The sequence below is a fragment of the Crocodylus porosus genome, unplaced genomic scaffold (assembly GCF_001723895.1).
Source record: "Crocodylus porosus isolate Cpor-Errol unplaced genomic scaffold, CroPor_comp1, whole genome shotgun sequence".
NCBI lineage: Eukaryota > Metazoa > Chordata > Crocodylia > Crocodylidae > Crocodylus > Crocodylus porosus.
This window is the reverse complement of record NW_017728951.1, coordinates 10,970,564-10,991,944: the sequence shown is the minus strand read 5'-3', so window position 1 is coordinate 10,991,944 and position 21,381 is coordinate 10,970,564. Positions and strand designations below refer to the sequence as shown.

Sequence of the window (21,381 nt, the reverse complement as noted above, 5' to 3'; positions counted from 1 at the left end):
TATTTAGTATCAGTTGATGTTTCTGTTGACAGTCCCTTTGGATGGCTTTAGGCCAGAGAGGGGGAGACTAAGCTTCCCTCTCACGGCGGAGCTGCTCCTTGCACATCCATGGGGAGGATGTAAAAAAGTCTTGCATTGCTGCTTGTACACTGAACTTTGGTTTCCAAGGCTATCAGTCTTTTATGACCATGATGTTCATCTCCCACAGAAAAATAGGAGATAAGTAAGGCCTGCATTGCTCTTTTAGCTTCTTTAATAGGGCTATGCTAAGTGGCAGAGAACTGGAAGAGAATAGGAGAGGCAGGATGCTTAGCGTGATTAGAACAGATCAGTGATGCTCAGCCTTCTTCCCTTGCAGGTCAGATGGCCTGTGCCAGGTCCATCCATGGGCCAATCCCTCATGCCGTGATCTGGCAAATGGGGCTGGTGTGGTTGGGGCCTAATCCAGCTGCTTGGCAAAGGTCTGGCCCAGATCTAGCCACGCAGGGCTAGCGGAGAGGGGAGGGGGAGCAGCGTTAATTGCCACCACTCCCACACTGCCAGATTTCCTGACCTGTGGGGAATTCTTTGGGCTGGATTTGGCCCAAGGGGTAGGAGCTGAACACACCTGGAATAGATTCAGGACTCCACATTTTAGTTGAGTGCAGCAGCAATGAAATGAGATTATCTCCCCAAACTTCCTCCCAGTGTTGAATGACTAACAGTTTCACAGGGACTATATAGTCTGATTTCCTGTGCTATACAGGCCAAAGAATTTCATCTAGCGTTTCTTGCATGGAAGAGAAATATGCTGTCCTACTACAGAACCAATCTCTTTCAAGCCCAGTAATTTGTAGCTGAGATGAGCTGTATTGTTTCAGAAGAAATCCAGTCTCAGTCTAAAGACTTCAAATGATTAAATATTTCCCTTGGTAAACAGCTCTGGTGGTTAGTTACTGTTATAAGTTTGCAAATAATTGCCAACTTATTTTTCCTAATTTAAGTTTCCATTGATAGATGATGTTTTGATTTCATGGGCTTGATTAAAGTCCCCTGCATTGCTGGTCAAATATTTGTTTCTTACACAGATACCTAAAGACCATGATCAGATCCATTGTTAAACATCTCTTTGATAAGCAGAATATATTGTGCTCATTATCTTTGATTATAAGCTTGCTTTCCAGACTTCAAAACAGTTCTCTTTTGAGCCCTTTTCTAGTTTTTCATCATGCTTTTAAAAGCAGAGCCACAGGATGGACCCCAGTTTTCCAGCTGTTATCACTCAGTGATTGCATGACCACTATAGGTTTTTCCCTCTGTTTTTAAGGTGCACCCAAATTGCTTAGAAAGTTCTTTCTCAGAGTTCAGGGCAAAATCCTGTATTTTCTGGAAGTAGAAGGGTGGATGACGGGGAGCTGTCCTCACAGTTGGTGTCTGAGTCATGCTGTTGGTACAGAGGCAGACCGATTTGAGGGGTTATGTTGCATAATGCACCTTATTGCTGCTTCCGATGGGAGCAGGGTGCAACCCCTAGATGTTCAGGTAGGCCAGAAGCATGACCACACCTCAAAACTTGCTGAATTTCAGCCAAACCAAGACCCTGAACTTACTGAATTTCAGCAAATGTGTTGGCCAGACTGGTGAGTGCTGGTAAAAGAGTCCTGACATACTGGTATGCTGGGAATGGGAGAAATATTCTGTTCTCTGTCATCCACACCACCGCTCAGTGTGTGATTTAAATCTGTAGCATAAGTTAATGTTTATCTCATGCTTTTGCCATGGTCGGTCCAAATTAAGCATGACGATACATTTATACAGAAGGCAGGGCAGCGTGGCACCGTATAATCTAACTTGTTCAGAGAGGCATGAGCTTTCATAGGCTACAGCCTTCTTCATCAGTTGCTATGAATCTGATGTAGTCGGCTGTAGCCCTTGAAAGCTCATGCCTCTCTGAACAGGTTAGGCTATAACGGGTGGACAATTATTTGGGCTGGAAGGCCACTTAATGAGTTTTGGTGAGCTCTTGAGAGTGGGGGGAGGGGAGGAGAGGGCAATTCATCCTCTCTGGCATGTTGGCCACCACTGAAAGCCTAAGGAGGGAGGGCTGTGCTGCACACCACTCTGTTCTGCCACAGCCGGGACCAGGCTGGATTGTGTGGCACGCAAATGTCTCTACCCCCCTGCATCCATCCCCCATGTACGGCTTTCTGTTGGCTCTGCATGGAACCGGCACTATGGCTGCCAGCATCCAGGCCCATACAGGACGGGGTGCGATGCAGCATGCTGAGTAGCCATCCTGCCCATCTTCCCACTGTGATAAGCTGCTGCCACCATATTACACCAGAAAAATCAGGGGCAGCTGCCCCAAGCTGAGCCCCTCTCCTGCAGCCAGCATAGACCCACCTCCTAGTGGTGCCGCGGTGGCAGTGGCTCATTGCAGCGTGTGGGTGGGCCAGCTACTTGGCACGCTGCATCGGGCACCAACAGAAAGCTGAATGAGGGGGTACGGCCAAGTGTGGGACGTAGCCCTTGCTCCTCAGGCATCCAGCAGCAGCTGGCGGGCTGGATAGGATCAATTGGCAGGCCATATTTTACCTAGCCCTCTGCTATAAGGTGACAGACTGCCCTGCCTTTGGCCTAATTTCAGACTCGCACAGCTAACTACCTCTAATACATTTACTTGGTAATACACTTGAAACTTGATGTAGGTAGGAAACACATTTTCAAGGTGTGTTTTACTAATTTTCCGTTTACCAAGGCATGGAATCCTCCACTTCTCCACCACTAGCAGAAGACATACTTCCCATTGTCCCTTTTGCTTTGCGAAGAACTGCTGAAGCATAACCGGTGAGCCGATAACCCCTCCCTCCCCCTCGGTTTTTGTTTAGATAAGCTCGTCTACTTTCTTCCTATCACCCATTATAGAAAGAAAAAAGGAAAAGAAACAGTGGGTAGTTCTTATGGCATCCAAATGAGTGCTAACCAGTAACTTGGGTATAAAAATAGCGTGCAGAACTGACACTGAGTGACAGCCTCGACATAACAGAGTACTCCAAAAACAGCAACACAGTTTTAGCCTGCTGGCTTTCTATTACTTCCTGTGTTAGACTGACATGCCAGAGTCATTAACTTAATTTCACATTTAATGCTGAAGTAAATCCTTTTCACTGCCATCTTGAAATTCCATGTTGCACATCATTGGGAACACTCCCGATTTGATAGCTGCATATTTGATATTACTGTTAAATATTAGCACAACTATGCCATGTTTTTATTAGGTGATGCTGATCCTTTGGAGGCTAGAGTATCAAGCATGTAAACATATAAAGGAATATTAAACAATATAAATAGTTTCTCATTCACAGCATATGATTTCTAAAGACCTGTAACTACTTATTGTGTCCCAAATGGTCCACTGGTCTGGAAACTAGGCCAGACGTCAGAGTCTTAAATTTGAGTATCGTGTTTGACATTGACACGCGCTTTACTTTGTGGGGAAAACAAGTCGGACCAAAGTTTGAAAAGTTGTCTCCTAATTTCTGATATTTAACTTCTACCTCACAGTTAAAGGATATCAACTTAGATACCAGTTTCAGCATTTGGGGTTAACCTTCTGTGTCTCATTTCCTTTTCCTTTATCTAAAATAAAATGAGCCACATATGTTTCATTTGCAGCATTATGAAGATGAAGTAGTTACACTTTAGAAAGTCGTTTGAAGATGAGTAACTCCACACAAATGCTAAGTGTTGCTGTTAATTATTCTTAAAGTTGTAGCAACTAAAGCCTTGTTGGTCTGTTTTAACCCCAGTTCCTGAAGTGCTGTACAGCATGCTTTTATCCTTTCGCACAGAACTAAGCCACATTTAATGGTCGGTTATTTTTGTAGGCTTGACAGGCTCTAAAGGAGTCTCCGTTTTTTTAAAAAACATACGGAAATTATCCACCAGTTAAGTCTTGTGTGCATGGTTAGGTCTTTATTGCGATCTAAAAGAAATACATGGTAATTGCTTTTAAGTTGGGACAATTTAATGCGTCTGTTATGTGTGCCTGATCTTTTGATTTTTCTCCCCTCCCGATCTGTCCCCCCTTTCTGCCCTCCATTTATCTGAGGTTAGCCTGTAGCTTCAAGGCATTTGAGACCCGGAGTTAGCAGCCCTGTTCTGAACATAGATGGTCCCATGGCACTGCCGGTGACACTGCTCCTGGAGAGCTGTGAAATGTAATTTGTTTATGAAGCATCCGTTTGTTCGCCAAATATGGTCATGTGGAGGCACCCAGGCCTCCCGGCTTGCGTGCTGAAATTTTTCCCCACGATATCCCTGGACCCTTTGCTGTAGCAAAAGGGTAAACTTCTCCGTTGATTTTTGAATTGCTCTTTAATGCCCTCAGTTCACAGAGTCTTTTTACGAATCGCATAGCATAATTCCTTTGAGCAGCACCATCCCCAAAGTTTCTCCAGCTTATCATTTGGCAGAATATTTTAGCCCCCGGACAGACTTCCCCCACGGCAAGAAGCAAAGTGGTTAGCTGTAGCCATATCTTTGGATCAAGCTGCTCCCCAAAGCGCACACATTGCCTTGTTTACCTTGGCTGCTCATGACATTTCTCCCTACTTTCCTGATGGAAGATTCCATTTGTGCAAGAGGGATGAGTTCCTTTTGTTGGAATAAAAAAACCCCCAAATCATCCATACGAATCCTCTCTGCTTGAGTCACTCTGAAATATGCAACCTGCTTACTATTAAAGGGAAATGTACACACGAGATCTAGTACACAAGTGAATTTGCATTTTAAATCAGCTGAGTCAACACAATATAATGGTCCTGCCTCTAGGTCCTTAGGGAACCACAGTAGCTGACAATATGTGCTTAAAGGGAGGGTCTTCATTTTTTTTTAAGCCAGTTTCAATAGCCACTAGTCCTGTTTGTATTGGTGCTTGTACTGTAGCTGATTGAGCCATTGATGATCAGCGGCTGGTAACACATCGGTGCCTGCCACAGTGGCTGGGATTTTATTTTATCCTTTTTTTAAACCATATTCATCTGAACAGGGGAAGGAAAAACCTGGCAACAGTTCAGAGAAGAGAAGCTGCTGCTAAAGTGTCTCTGCTGTTGCTGCCACTGATGCAAGCAGCTGTTTCCATCTGCACTGCAGTATTGCAGCCCCTACACTGTCAGACCTCTCAGGGCTTCTTGCTGCTGGAATTAACAAGGAAGCTGGCCCTGCTCGCAGCTAGCTTCAACTCAAGGGCATCCTGAGGATGGGAGGGTCGCAGTCTCTGCAGCAGGCACAGACAAGTAGCCTGAACCGGGAACCTTCAGAGGCAATGTAAGTGTAGAATCCCTTTGATCCTTTCTCTTTTTGCACTGCCAGGCCTGCCACCTTTCTGCACTTTACCTACCCGGCATGTTAACAGAAGATGACTCTTGTATGAGGGGGCCTTTGTCGGTAGTAATTGTATTCAGCCAGAGACAATCGAGTTAATTTTTTAATACTTCATAGCATGTGGGCATCTTGATTTGACTGACCATCTCAATTCATTTATATCAGGCAGTAGCTGTTTAGCATATGTTTGTCCCTTATATGTTCTGGATGCCTAATCAATCAAATCCAATGACAATTTCCGGCAAAAAGAAAAATACCTCTGTGTTTCTGTTTAAAATGCACAGCATGTATCTGCATTTCACTGTTTTCTAAAGCTCCTTTCCAGCCTTCTCCATACAGACATTGTTTTTCAGGTCATATCACCTTTGTCAGCATCACCTCTGTTGTCTTGGTATTATTTCCTGTGATGAATCATAAGAACAAGGTGTCATTAGATCTTTTTACACTGAATTCAAACTATTTAGGATAGATTTGTTTGCAAAAGGAAAAAAGGTGACCAAATTAATGCTCACTATCAAGATTATATTGCATGTATGAATGCATGCATATACAGTGTAAGTGCATAGATGCTACCCAGTAACAAGAAGCCATTTACCATTTGTAAACTAAATTTTACCATTTATTCACTGTGTACTGTTTATTTCCATTAGCCAACACTCCTTTTTTTCCTATAAACCACTAAGCTGACATACCAGGAAGTGGCCTTAACCTCCCAATGGATTTTATTTAAATTACCATTCTTTTATTCTTTGTTTTCTATTATACAGATTCTATTTAAATAATGTGTTTAGACATTTACTTGACATGGACATGCTTATGGGTAGGCAAGTTGCATGAAAAACTAGTATACAAAAGCTCATCTCTAAAACCAACCACATTCATTTGTTTTATTATTTTTTTAATGTGCCCTCCTCCTCTTAATGCAAATCTTGCATCTTTCCACTCTTTTAAAACATTTTGTGTGCGTTTCAGAAAGGAATCTTTTCAGAATCAACGGGGAATGATAGAAGAGTAGATCGGGTTTATTTTTAGCCCCTTTCATAAGGCCCAAAGCTACCCCATTTATTATAAAATTCCAGTGCACCCTGTAGATACCTTTCTTTGATACTGTATGATTGTGTTCATAAAATACAAGCGTAGGTGGATTTACACAGCCTTTGTTCTTGGTACAGATACACCAGAGAAATATTTTCCATTTAGTTTATTTAATGTAATGCTAACATTTCATTAATAAATCTCCCTTTTAATAGTACGGTATGTAGGAATGAAGTGATGTCTTAATAGCTTTACAACCTTTTTAAATTACATTTTCATCCACATACACTTTTGTCCATTTTTAACACTGACCCAAGTATCAGACAGTAAGAGATATCAGAGTAGAGCACTGTTTTATCTGGTTTTTTCATAGCCTTTATAAGTCACTGTGTTGCAACAAGAGAACATATTAATCAAAGGCTAATTTGTACTCTGGACTGTTGCATCCTTTACTAATGTTTGTGTATAGAAAAGCTGTATGTTAAATTCTTTGTACTTAAAAGGGCCTTTATGGACTTCGAACAACATCCTTTAGGGCCTACTTTTAGTAACAGATGTAACCTTCGGATAATAAGCTATTAGAAAGCTGTTGAAATACTTGAAAGGAGTGAATGAGGCTGGTAATCTTGAATTAAATCAATAATAAAGACTATTGGTTTAAGAAAATACAGTATGCCACAAAGAACCTGATTTACATGCTACGAAGTTAAGATATTAAAGCATGGAGGTGTCTCTGTCTCCCTGGTTGTATGTGGTCCTTGTTCACATAATAACCATCTTGGTGCTTTATTCTGTGAATACCAACTGGGATATGAAGTTAAACTCTGCAGATTATTTAGACTGTACTTTTCGCTGCAATTTGGATTGTCCCCCCTTTTTGCAAGTGCATTTTGCTCCTCGAAAATTGCACCCACAGTACCGTACACCTGCAAACAGTGCTTATAGCTGAATGTCTGACTGACCCAGGCAGAGGAAGTAGATGGTCATCCAGTCATAGCATTTGAGTGACCGCTAAAGATAGACTGCTTAATCAGATAAGCCTCTTAATAAAGGTGGTAAAGAACCGTATTTGCTGCATGCCTTTCTTTACCCAATTATATCACAATAATTCAGGAGTCGTTACTGAAACTGATGGCATTTCACTAATGCCAAGCAAGTGTGAGAGGAGAGCCAGGCGTTGGGATATTTTGTAGCAACCTCTAAAAATGATAGGTTTCTTAACAAGGATTCTGCTCTCCTTGGTACTAGCGTGGGCTTATCTGGAGTACTATACCAAGTTTTGTGCATCATGCTTGGAGAAAGATGTAGAAAAAGGAAAGAGAGAGGAGCAATCAAAATGATTTAGACAACATGGCCTTTGAAAGAAGGTTGAAATAACTGGTCTGTTTAGTCTAGAACCGAGAAGACTGGGCGGGGAGGAGGGGCAGGTACTCAATACATAAAAATTTGTTGTTTTAAAGGTGACAGTGGTCAATTATTCTCTAGGCCTACTTAGGAAGTACCAGAAGTAATCAGTTTAAATTACAGTGGTAGAGATTGAAGTTGGATATGAGGGCATACTTTTTAACTGCTGTAGTGAAACAAGAGAAAGGCTGTCTTTAAGGTGATTGTAGAATCTACTGATTGGTGGTTTTTAGCAATAGGTTGGACAAAACTTCCATCGGGGATGGTTTAGGGTGTATTTGAGCCTTTTTCAGTGCAGCATTACAAGTTCTCTTGAATTTCCTTCTAACCCTACATTTCTGTGATCTTGCTATTCTTTTGTACAGGCTTCCATGTACACCTAATAAATACTGTACGTTCATAATCAACTGAAAACATAACTAAAGATGGGTTGAAAATTTAGCGTGCAGTATTTATGTCCTCCGTCTGTATGTATGTGTGCATGGCTTGCACACGTTTTGCATTATTAATTTGTACCTCTCTCTTCATTTGACTAAAACTTCAGAATCCAAACTAATTCAATCAAAAAAAAAATACAGCTTCAGTCTTCATTTTGCTTAAAGTTTGTTGCTTCCGCCTTGGATTATTAGTAATTCAGTCACTGGCATTAGACAGTTGTCCTGTAGTAGGGAAGGTCAAAATTCTGAATGAGATAAAAGGGAAAAATCCAAGGGAATCCCATGACAATAGAAGGTAGCTACAATTAAAAGTTGTGTAATCCAGATCTTGTTGTTGACATTTTAAGCTCTGTCACATGCTGTACAAGCTGTAATATGCACCCTGGTGGTCACCTGGATAGCAAAATCCTGTCCTTGTTTCAGTCAGAATAATAATAATAGTCTTGATTAAAATAAGAGTAAAAGATTATGTATAAATATCTGAATGCTGGGTATATGTGTGTACACACTCTCATATATGCACACACAATGTGTTGCACTTCAGAGCCATTTTTGTTTTGCTGAAGATCCTGTTGCTAACATATTATGTATACACTTGGGTTTTTTTCTTTTTAATACCATATTTCTAAATCTTTGTTTTATCTTTTCATAAATATTGGAAGAGAAGTCTTAGCAGATACTTATTTATTTCTTATCCCGTCAACCCTTAGCAATGTTTGAAATTCAAAAGATTTTTCGTTTTTCTTTCGCACTGACCACACCTTGCTTTTGAGATAAATCATAACCACCATCCTAGTAGTCAGTGAGGACAGCCTCAGCCTCCATTCAGATCCTGTTCCTTGATGAGCCAAAGGGTTGAGGATGTGTTATTTCCTCTCAACAGGAGCTCTATATGCTGCCTCTAATATTTTCACCCTTAGCCAATCCAAGGGGAAACAACTAAGGACCGAGCCAACTCCTACTGAAGTCAGTGGTGAAATGCCCATTGACTTCATTGGGAATTGGATCAGACTCCAAGAAAGGAACTAAATGCTACAGACCATTGATATCAGGCCAAAATGTTGGCACCCTGCAAGTTGTTTTTCAGTATTTCTTTCCATGGTCTGCAGCCTTTTTCTGTCTTTTGCCTAAAAAGCACATAAAGCTTGAACATGACTAGTTTGTTGGGTGTTGTATTCTTCCTGCATTCATGCATAGGTTTATGATGTACAAAATCGTAACTTTTATTTACCATTTAATTTTCCTGGTTTTTTTCTTTTTAATGAGGGAAAATCCTTTTGAATGTAGCTCTTGCTTCTTAAAGCTTTCGAGTAAATAAATTATTCTAGTTAATGTAACGTTTGTAGGAAAATAGTTTCCATGGACTGTATCAATCAAAAATGCTAACATATACTAGTGATACTGATATTTTTTCTATTAAGAAATCAAAAGTGTGTCACTGATCCTGATTTGAGTGACTGTGTTCGTAATTGTAGTAAGATCTGGGGTAGCCATAATTGTAGTAAGTTCTGGGGTAGCCTCAACTTAATTTCTGATCTGTGCTTAATCGTTAAGCCTGCCCTGAAGGGGAATGAATTTAGTATAGTAGGGGCTTCTTCTAGTTCAGGTGTGGGCAATTATTTGGGCTGGAGACACAGTTTTGGTGAGCTGTCGCAGGCTGGATCAGCACCCTGCCCTCACCCCCCCACCAATGGCTTGCCAAAACTCCCCAAGTGGCTCTGCTGGGCACTGGGCCTGGCAGATGGGATGGAGCCATGGACCAGCAGGAAGTGATGTCTGGGAGTGGGATGCACAGGCAGGGCCGGGATCACAGGGTGGGTCACAGGGCAGTGATAATGTGGTGTCAGGGTCTGGCCCAAAGCTGCAATCTGCTGCCCGCATGTCTATGAGATGGGCACCAGTTCCATGGCCAGGAGTGTGCAGAGAGTGGATTGCATCTCTGCCTTGGGCTCCAGCCCCCCATGTCAAAGCCCAGCAATCCTGGGGTTTCGATGGAGAGTGTTTGGGACCTGTGTGGGCAGGATGTGCAGCTGGGCAGAGAGGATGGGGCTGTGGGCAGGTAGGGAGCTACCTCCAGGAGTGGGATGGGTGGATGTGGCCAGGGCTGGGATCATGGGGCAGTAACAGTGCGGGGCCAGGGCCCAGGGCAGAGGCACAGTCTACTGCCCATATGCCCCTGCCCTTCAAACCAGCACCCATTGCAGGGATGTGCAGGCAGCAGATCGCAGCTCTGCCCTGGGCCCCGCAGTATCACTGCCCAGAGATTCCTTTCTCACCTGCCTGCCCCGCTCCCAGATGTTGCTCCCCACCCACTTGACGCCCCATCCCATCTGTCTGGCCACAGGCTCCACCAGCGCAGGTCCCATCCCTGATGGCGGGTGCAGGATGGTTGGGCTGGGGTACCCAGGCAGTGGGGTTGGGTCTGGTGGCAGCAGCAGCCACAAGGAGCCACCACGGGGGCTGTCAGGAATTAGACCAGCTGCTGCACTGCCCCAGCCCCACTGCGTGCGGAGGGGCAGCAGGGCCAGCTGTACACACCACAATTTAGCCTGCCCCCTGCACCTGGGACAGGCGTGGCCAAGGGACCTGTCGTAGGCCAGACAAAATCCATGTTTTGCCCACCCCTCTCCTAGTTAGTGGCCTGTCTGAAATCACAAGAGAATTTCATCTAGTGATGGGCAAAAGAGAAACGCCACATGCTTCCTTCCAGGAAGTTTTCCTTCTATTCCAGCATCCTTGGTTTGAAATATGAGGGCCTGATCCAGTGCCCAGTGAAGCCAGAGGAAACGTTTTTACTGACTTCAGAGGGTATTGCATCATTCTGTATATGTAGCTGCATCAAGGTCAGGGCTGCCAGGGGGGACAAGAGTGGGAGGATGGTTAGCCGAAGCTTTTACTGGGCATTCAGGCAAATGAATAAAATGTCTTTATTATCAAGGAGCACAATACACCTCTTCAGCAAACTTACATATTCTTAACTGTATGCATCATGTGTTTCTTTTTCCCATGTAGACCATAATGGGTACCTTGGAATGATAATGGTCTGTTATATAACTATTCATATTGGCAGTTCATATAGGTACAGTAGTGACGTTTTGTTGAAAGAGGCATTTATTTATGGTTATTATAGCCACTACTTTCAGCTAAATAGCTCAGCCATTTAAAAGTTTTATGTTTTAAATTTATGTAAACCAATGTGCAGATGGGGTCATTGCTTTTTAGATTTACATCAGAGTCATTTTTTTGCAGTGCATCTTGAAAGAGGAAAGCCTGAGAACTTTTTAAAAAATGTGTAGCCCTTGATAGCACATGGAAAAATCACTCTATCTGCTTAAAATTAAAAATGACATCATTCCCCTTGTTTTGATACCCTGACATCACAGCAGAGTTTTGGTATTTATTAAACACTAGTGAATCAAGAATGATGGATGAATTTTGAATAACAAAAAAAAATCAGACAGATTTTACTTTTTTGACTTTTGATATTTATTAAATAAATTAAATATGTGTGAATGCACCCCCCCACTCCATCCCTGCTGTCACGGCAGCACTCCACCTCACTGTTGCCTCCTGTCCATAATGCTCTTGGAGCACACTGATCGGTTGTTTCAGTCACCAATCAGCGTGCTCCAAGAGTGTTACAGACAGACAGACACCTGGACAAAGCCCTTTATTATATTAGAATATTCCTGTATGCATTTATATTCAAAACCATTTGAAGCTTTTCGATTCATAATGTGCCTCTTTTTAAAATCAGTGGGGTGAGTTCTTCAGTAAGTGTTGCCTAGAGGTTAACAGAGGCCAGAATGTGTTTCATGCATGTATTAGAATGATGAAAATAAATCTAATGCAAACTTTTACCAATCCTAGAAAACAGGTGATTCATTTCTGTTTTTATTTTGGAGACTGTTTTTCTTTTGGTGAATCCTTAGGGTCCTCTGACTACCTAAAGAAGCACTGAAGTGCACTTTTATCACAAAAAGTGGCGAGAAAAAATGGCACATTTCTACTCAACGAGGTCTATGTTTACTTAGAAGTGCGTCCTCTGAGTTTAGGGGCAAAATAAGTATGTAGCCCCATTAGCCCTGCAAGACCAACACCGCAGAAACAATGAGCAGATTCTGTTTGTCTTGCATGCGATCAAAAGAACTGTGTAACAACTTCTATTTGGACAGGACTGCACACAGCCTTTGAGGAGAGTACGCATATATCACCAGGGACCTAACTTGGACTATGGAATCCTTATTAACGCGGATAACGTGCAAGATGGAGAGATCCCAACCCAACTGTCCAACTCCTTACAGTTGGAAAAATCGGCAATCAGAAGCTTTAGTCTGAACACTCGACATGTTAGATTTGGAGGCATGGTGAATGTGGAGAATAAGGTCACCATTTGACATAGACTTTTCTGCAGCGCTGCATTTAGAGCGTTGCTTTTCCATATTGCAGTTCTGTGTTACAGCTTACCATCTATCTGGCCATTAGGACCCAACTGAATGTGAGTGGGAGTTCGGCACCCCCTTAGCAAGAGCCCCAGAATCAAGGCAATTGGTTGTCTTGACACGAGATGTAAAAAAATAATAATCCTGGTTCTTTCCATTTCATTTTCCCACGATTCACATTAAGGAGAATTCTAACATTAAAATTACGTTCACATTTGCAAGCTTCTTTGACTCTAGGAATCTCTTTCTTTTCTCACTGCACAGCATGATGCTATTTCTAGTGTTAAATATAGCCCAGGTATTAATTGAAATTCAGAAGAAATTGGGATCAAAGAAAACCTCTGCTTACGAGTTCATCTGCCCAGAAATCACAATAAGCTTGCCTGCTGCTTATTGGTCTGGTGTAACATCAGTGAGGTGCTGGGGAAGGGCGCTCTGTTTTGAGGGGCAATGGAAAGGGGTGATGAATCCTGAGAATTACCATATTTACCATAGTGCAGGCCCCTCAGAAAGCTGTGGGAAAAAACAAAAACATATCCCATATCTCTCTGTTCTTGGGAGTTTTATTTAGGGTCCAAGCCAATGTGTTGCCAGTCAAAATCATCTACCACTGGTACACTGAGTGAGTACTTTTCATAGCAGGGCTTCGTCTCAGCTCCTATTGAGAGAACTGGAGCAGTTTCTGGTCTGTAAACCTGCGAGTTGCATCCTGGCTCCATTTGGAGCAATGGCAGATTTCCCACAGACTTCAATACGACTGTGATTTTGCCTGCAGTGTGCAGCACTGCCTTTTTGCGAAGATGCAAAATTACTAAAGGAGCAGCCATTGTTTTTTCTGGCCAGCATACCTAGGGGATATCGCTTCAGTAGTGATGCTGTGTCTTACCTTGGCTGCTTCTGTGCTTGCTCTCAGTTTTGTTATTTTGCTGTTGCTTCCACATTGGCCATGAAGGGCTGAAGTTTACAGACTATGTGCTCAAACACTGCCCTGCCTGCATCCCGTGCATTCACTGACCTCAAAGGGGTCATGCAGGGATACGTTGGAGGGAATTTGGCTTTCTGAGCATGCCATTGGGAGTCTCTCTTCCTTTTTTTTTTCTATTTTTGGGTGATCCCCCTTCCTGGAAGGTGCCACTCATCAGTATAAACTTTTGGCCAGATTGGTAAGGAAACGTTTCATTTTGCATCACAGACTCTACTGCTCTTCATCCTTACCAGAGCCCGCGAGTTTCCATGGAGAAGAGATCTCATTCTCTCATCTCTACAGCTTGCAGTTGCAGTAATATCTTTTCTGGTGCTGCCTGCTGAACTCTGTGGTTGAGCTAAGATGTGGGCTATAGGAGGCCTGTCCCTGGCAGGATTTAAGAGGAAGTTTGAATAAACAAAGAAACAAAAACTTACGGCAGTGGCTCCAAATGCATTCTTGACTCTTTTCTTCTGAGGTCTTTGAATGATACTGTAGAACAGTGACCTGGTATGCTTAGCAAAGGTATAGTTAACAGGCTTTTGTTTCCTGGATTAAAACTTGGTACTAAGCAGAAAAGGCAAGGTGTCCGTCATGAGTAGGAAGTGTCCATCATGAGTAGGAAGTACCTCTGCTGAAGCCCATTTGATGTCATGGCACGTTGAGCCAGAGAACCATGAACGAGATGCCCCTGGAACTTGGATTAAAACTTTAACTACCTTCTTGGTGAGTATTTTCCATTGATATTGGGGCATCCTAAATAGGTAGGTGTTGGATTTCCTTCCACCTCTTAAGTACAGTTATATTATGTATATCACAGCAGTATGGCTATTTGAATTGTACGGAAGACGTTTTTTCTGATGCTGCTGAGAAGAGTCTCTGTTGCTTAAATGCTCTTTTGTCTTTTGTTCCACTGAAAAAGAAACGTGGGCTAAGAAGTTATTTGAGGCTGGAAAATTGTACAGATTCATCAGTCTTGCCTCTGCAATATCAATGATGTGTTCATTCAAAATAAAACCAGGGTAAAGAAAAGGGAAAAAAAAATGGTACATGAGAGAGCATGGAGATCCATTTCATTTCATCATTCATATATTCTTGCTTGTGCTGAAAAGCAAATGCTGTTAGAGGGGTTGCAGTGGTACGCTGGTAACACACAGGAAAAATGATGTCATGTACAAAAGGAGGTTTTTAATATGTGGGCTGGGGTCTCTTGACCTAAAGCAAACTTGAAGTCTAGTGAATTCAAAGAAAAATAAGTTAAAAGCAGTTTTGGGTACTCCTGTGTCTACATATCCTAGCCACTGTTATTGATTTTACCATTATGGCTTTCTGTTTTCTCTATTTTTGCTTCTCCTCTGCTGTGTGAAAAACACGCACAACTGGGACCTGACCTTTCTGGGAGAAAGAATGCAAAGGGCTTGTACACAAAATGCTTTCAGACGCACAAAGTAAGCAAACAGCGGGGAAAGAAAGAAAGAAATAGAATTTTTTCTCTTGTCTCATTTTGTTACAGGGAAGAGGCTGCTTATGAAAATAATAGGAAAACAGAAGGAAAAAATTGTGTGTTTTTTTTTTTTTTAAGTTGACCGTGTCCCTTTAAATCTCTTCAGCTGCGGTATTAAATTAATGACCCTGTTTCCAAAATATAAGGAGTCCATGTGAAAGCCATCCTTTTCTCACAGCATGAGGTGGTTGTTCAAGAGGTTCAGATGTTTTCTTTTGTGTTCTGTTTTAAAAGACTCCTGTGTTTTCAAAATGCTTTGTATGATGGTTTTGATGTACAACTCCCAGTATTCTCCAGAGCTAAAATACCAAACAGTACTTTGAAAATGCAGTCAATAGCATCTGCGTTTCTATTATCACGAAAGGAGAAAATGTATAGTCTCATATGTTAGTTTAGCTGCTAAATTGTCCCAAGATTACAGGCTGAAAATTACACGCTATCAGAAGAGCAGTGAAACCACTCAATTAGCAGAGTTACATTAGCAGAGCTATATAATTGGGCCATATTTGTTCAATCCCATTGAATTGACAGTGGCATAACTGGTTAATATCTCAGTGGAGTTATTCCTGATTTACATTGGTATAGTGGAGGTCAGGATGAGGCTCACCTGATTTTTCAGTAAGGAGAATGGGATATGCATAAAACAGGAAGGTAGTACCCACTGCCTGACCCACTTGTAAGTGTGATGCAGAATTATCTTCCCCCGTTATGTCCTTGAGTTAAACCTTGTGCTTGTCATGAACTATCATTTATGGGCTGGGAAGCTTCAGCTTCAATATACTATTGATTATTTTTCTGGGAAGCCATGTTTTCCTGAGTCTTGTAGGTATATTTATGCTGAAATAATCTTAACATGCTTCTCTGGAGACCAATGCTGGTCCTGCTTGCTGTACACATCAATGCCAATACTACTTCTTGTATAATTGCATTACACTAAAATGGGTTTTTGGCTGAACAGGGTTTTATTTTTTGCAAGGAGCCTTTACAAAAACAAAGAATAAAGAAAACTGCAATTTATTCATTTTTTGTTTGTTTTCTAGTTCATGCCATAAAATAGTTGCATGATATATCTCAACAACTTATGTTTGGCAAAACAATCAGTTGGGGAAGGAAATGCATGTATTTTCTTTGAGTATTTTCCTCCTTAAAATCCAGGGATGAGAAAAATGAAGATTCAGCTTAAGTAGCACAAGCGCTGAGTGTTTGGACAAGAATATATTTTGGACAAAACAAGAAAAAGTATTTACTTGTTTAGCCATGGTTTAACCTCCTAATACTTTTTATTTTCAATGGGATTTACTGTAACAGGAAGTTTCTGGAAGCAGGATAAAAAAATAACGATATCTGGATAATTTAATATAATCAGAGGAGTCCAATCTAGTCTGACACATCATTTATGGAAATGTTTTAATCTGCCTCAGTTTGGGAAGCTGGAGATGTGGGAAGCAACAGATGTGGCTGGTTTTGGCACAACTCTGTCCCATTTTAAAGTGGAGCCAAGAAGAGGTGACTTCCAGCGGATATTAAATGAACACTGTGTAATGAGGACTCTAGGCAACCTGGTGATAATGAAATTGTTCCATGGCAAAATGAAACAACACTGTTCTTTGGTAATCAGGCTTTGTAAAAAAAAAAAAAAAAGACACCCAGACTTACCTTTTGTTGGGAAGCATGTCTGTAAGAGAGGCCATGCACTGATTTTCAAACATGCTAGTGCTTGGCATCGCTAAGCAAACCGAATGATATAATTGCTTATTAAGGGCTCAATTCTGCAAGATTGAGCAGACTCAGCTCTTGTGTCTTCAGTGGACCAAGGGCATTCTGTGTTTCACAGGATCTGGTCCTCTAAATCCATAAGTGGTCATAGGATTTTGAAGAGAGGCATATGATAAATGGGACTGGTGTGGCAGGGATGGCTGCAGCCACCTGGTCTCCCCCCTCCCCATGGGAGCAGCTGCTGGGAACTTTTATATAAGTATGACTCCCTTACCCACCCCACCCCACTCTGGGCCCCTCTCCTCTCCATTTTGTCTCCCCTCCTCTCCCATTCTTCCCTCCCCCTCTCCATGCTTGAGAGAGTCCAGAGAAGAGCCACACGCATGATCAGAGGTCAGGAAAACAGACCTTACGACGACAGGCTGAGAGGCATGGGGCTCCTTAGCCTGGAAAAGCGCAGGCTCAGGGGTGATCTGATGGCCACCTATAAGTTTATCGGGGTAACCACCAGGATCTGGGGGAACATTTGTTCACCAGAGCGCCCCAAGGGATGACAAGGTCAAACGGTTATAAATTCCTGCAAGACCATTTCAGGCTGGACATAAGGAAGAATTTCTTCACTGTCCAAGCCCCCACGGTCTGGAATTGCCTGCCACCGGAGGCAGGTTCATGCATCTATATTGAACTCCTTCCAGAGAAATTTGGATGCTTATGTTGTTGGGATCCTATGACCCCAGCTGACTTTCTGCCCCTTGGACAAGGGGCTGGACTCGATCATCTTCCGAGGTCCCTTCCAGCCCTAATGTCTATGAAATCTATGAAACAGGGGTTGCCTCTGGGCATAGGAAGAGGTGACCGACCTGCTGCTGTTGCTGCCACTGTCTCTGGCTGACCTGGGTTAAGGGGAAGCCCCAAGAGCTGCTCCTGCCCCATTGTAGCTGGTGGCTGCATGGGGTGCCTGGCAGCAGTAGGTAGGTCCTCCCTTCCAGTGCTTGCTCCTTGTCTGGCCCAGAGCAGGTTCTGAAAGGAGGGGACCACCCATCAAAACTGCTGTCCCTGGTTCAGCCTTGCAACCTATGTAGCTGCTTCCTGTAGCTAGAGCCCTTGGGCTAATGAAGGAAACCCAGGAGAGGGGACAGGGAGCTGGTACCTGCCTGTTGCCACTGCCGCTGAGCCTGGCAGCTCCCAGCGGGAGCAGGGCATAAGTGGCCTGGGACTTCTTCCGGCCGCAGTCAGCGATGGACAGCAGTGGTGGGAGACCAGTTCTCCCTTCCTCACCTGCTCCCTGCTTGGTCCCCCCAGGTATCCCCGGCAAGCCCAGGGCTCCAGCTATGCCTCAGACAAACAGGGGACCCAACTGTCTGTAAATGGGGGGAGCTGGAGCTGCTGGCATGTGATCTACACCATGGAAAGGAGGTGAGGGAGTGCCTGCACTACAGCCTGTCCACTGGATCCACCCTTGTCAGAATCCATTATAGAATAGTTCACTGGTAATTTTCCCTTTTTGCTAACTAGTGAGCATTAAAGCCATAGTTTTTTTTTTTTAAATAAAACACATACTCTACAACCTGATTCTGGTCTTACACATGTGCAAATCAGTCACTGCAATCCATATGAGACAGTCAAGTTACAGGAGTGTAAGTGAACTTAGGATCAGGCACCTAATTTTGCTTTCTGCTCAGCTATTTCCTCTTCCTGCTCTTTTGTTACCGCTGTTGTCTAGACATTATGACTGGCTTTGCAGTTTATTTTTTCACAGTATGGACTCATTGGTGGGCTTATTTATTTGTAAAGTAGATGGGCTCATCACTGAAAATCCCTACAATGGTATAACAGCTCATTAATAGTTAATAGTCAAAAAGTGTGTCCCTAAAGGAAGTATCTTGTAAATGGATTCCAGTAACATGCAACTAGTATGCATCCCTTCCCATCTCTTGACCCAGGATAACTGTGAAGCCTGGTACTGAAAATGGTCCCCAAAGGAGAAGAGGGGAGATGGAAGAGGGAGCAGGGCAGAAGGCTTTATGTGGTACCTAATAAATTATTGTCCCCTCAGCTTCTGCAAGCCAGACTAAAGTCAGTGCGTTCACTATGTATGATAAAGATTCTCTGTTGCCTGTATTGTTGCAGTATATCTGAGGGTCTCTGCCATTTTGATTAAATCAAAATAAAGTGGGGGAGGGGATACAGGCTCGCTCTAGCATTATGTGTCTGCATATATTCGTCAAACCTTTTTTTGATTTCTCCATCTTCAAATTCTCTACACTATTCACTACTGTAGCATCTAAGGATTTGTAATATGTCTTCAGCAATTAGATTACCTCAGTGTTTGCAGTATTTCCTGTGTGTCCCTAACCAAATATATTACAAAGCTTTTAAACTTGACATACTTTTGTTGCCCACAATATACTTGTAAGGAAAGCAATCACACTATTCAACTGCCTTTTTTGATGCTGAATACTACATTAGTATATTTAACTAGAATTCACCAAGTGAGTAAATATTATGCAAGAAAATAACGGTTAGTTTGGCATTGTATTATTATATTACCCACATCTTGTGTTAGAAACAATAAATCAACTTTGGCTTTAATTACATCCCTATAAAAGGCTCAGTAAATTGCTGCGGGGTCCTCAGTGACAGTTTTGAAGCTGAGGCTGTATCCAGAACAGCCTGAACATAAATAAATAGAATTTACCTATTTGGGTTAGAATTCTGTACTTTCATTTTAATAAACTTTTTTGGTATCAACTTTTAATAACAAACCCACCATTCATATAATATTCTTAAATAAAACAGAAAACCACAAGTCTTTGCAGCCTTATGCCAATTTTTTTTCTAGATTCTGTACAAAAATGTACTGTAAGGGAAAGTCCTTCCCTATGAGACTTAATAGTCTAATAAGAGGAGCCAAACAAAGATGGGGAGGGAATAGGAGACACAGGCAGAGCTGAAGTGAGTTGACCATGGTCATGGTATAGCCCAGTGGTGAAGCTAGGAGCCCAGATTCCAGGGTAGGGGCCTAACCACTCTGTCTCTCAATATTTTTGTACAAAAATTAAAAGGTGAAATCTATCAATATAAAAATAATATAACACGGAAGAATTGAAAAGCACAGGTAAGGTAAAGGGTATTGTGGCTTGATAGAAATTAATTTACATTTCTTCAGTGCCTCGCTAAAGTTTTGCAGTGCTTTTAGGTTTTAGAGTATCCAAAGCTTACTTAAAAGTTAATGGATTCTGGTCATATACTATGCTATTTGTCTATTTATATTACCCTCCATATCGCTTCATATTAGATCAGACACAGAACTGGTATCTCTACTAGCTGTGTTCCAGTTCCACTTTCAGTAACAGGGCCTGCTCTGAATTATGCACGGTGATCTTACAATTAATGTTTCTGAAAATGATGGCAGCAAAACTGAGAAATTCATTTTGCTTTTATATTCTCACTTCATTCCTCAATGGGGTTTCAAGGATAAGAACAACTAAATCTGTCTTCAGGAATACTGAATTGAACACTGTAACCATTCCTCCTTCTCTTGCTGATTTAACTTCTTCCATGAGTGGTTGACAAATAGTTCAATAAATACTGACATTAAATTTATAGCTTAATTTTATGATACAACAGCTATGGACATTTTAGTGGTTGGTGTAGTAGGATGTATGCCTTGCCTTCAGATATTGCCACACGTTGCACACAAATCAGTGTTAGGCTGTTCGTTTGCAGTGGGCCTTCAGTTCCAAGGCTTTCTCATTCTGTTTCCTCTACATGATTTAGAGTAGGGGTCAGCAATCTACTGTCCATGGACTGGATCTGTTCCCTGGGGATGGGTAGCTTTAACTGTATTTCAGCAGCAGGAGGCTGTTCCCACATTGTAACTAGGCAGTGAAGAGATGCAGTGGTTACAGCAGCGGCTGAGTCAGAAGTGTCACCTCACCTTGGACCCTAGTGTTAGAGACAGACATTACACATAAACCAATTTAAGTGATCAGAAATTGGTTTAAATCTGTAACTGAACATACATTCAGTGCACATAAACCAGTTTGAAAATGGCTGAAAAAGGTTTGAGATAAACCTAGTTGAATATAGCATCAGACTTAACTGATTTGGGTCAAACCAGTTTATACAATGTCTGTCCCAGACCACTTCTTGGTTTAAGTTAAACCAGAGTCCCCCAGCATCCCAGATGCCTTGCTGGGCAGGGCTCTGCTGTCTGCTTCAGCCCAGGAGAGCTGCCCCCCCTTTGCTCCCTGCCTGAAGCTCTGGCAGAGACTGCAGGTACAACAGGGTCTGCCTGGCTTCCCCCTGCTCCCTGCTTCCCCCTCCCCACTCCCTGCTCAAGCAGGGATTCCCCCCTCCCCTCTGCTTTACACAGACACCTCTCAGCATTAGCTAGCAGACCACCTGCTGGCTACAATCTCTGCTGTGGGAGAGGTAACAAAGGCAGATAGGACAGTGTTGGCTTAGGGCTAACTGGAGCTAATCCAGAGGTAGCTGGTAACCCTCCATTCC

At 42.5% G+C, this 21,381-nt stretch overlaps 1 protein-coding gene across 6 annotated transcripts in view; it reads left to right on the top strand.

Annotated features, from left to right (window-relative positions):
* TACC2 (transforming acidic coiled-coil containing protein 2) overlaps positions 1–21,381 on the top strand; it is a 196,113-nt gene that overhangs the window by 101,442 nt on the left and 73,290 nt on the right. Inside the window, exon 1 of one of the 6 annotated variants that reach the window (XM_019555908.1) lies at positions 4,866–5,307. The exons of the other annotated variants lie outside the window; for them this stretch is intronic. Within the exon in view, the coding sequence (XP_019411453.1) occupies positions 5,240–5,307 (68 nt within the window). The 5' untranslated portion in view covers positions 4,866–5,239. Of the gene's footprint in view, positions 1–4,865; positions 5,308–21,381 lie in introns of those variants that run through there. 6 annotated transcript variants of the gene reach the window in all.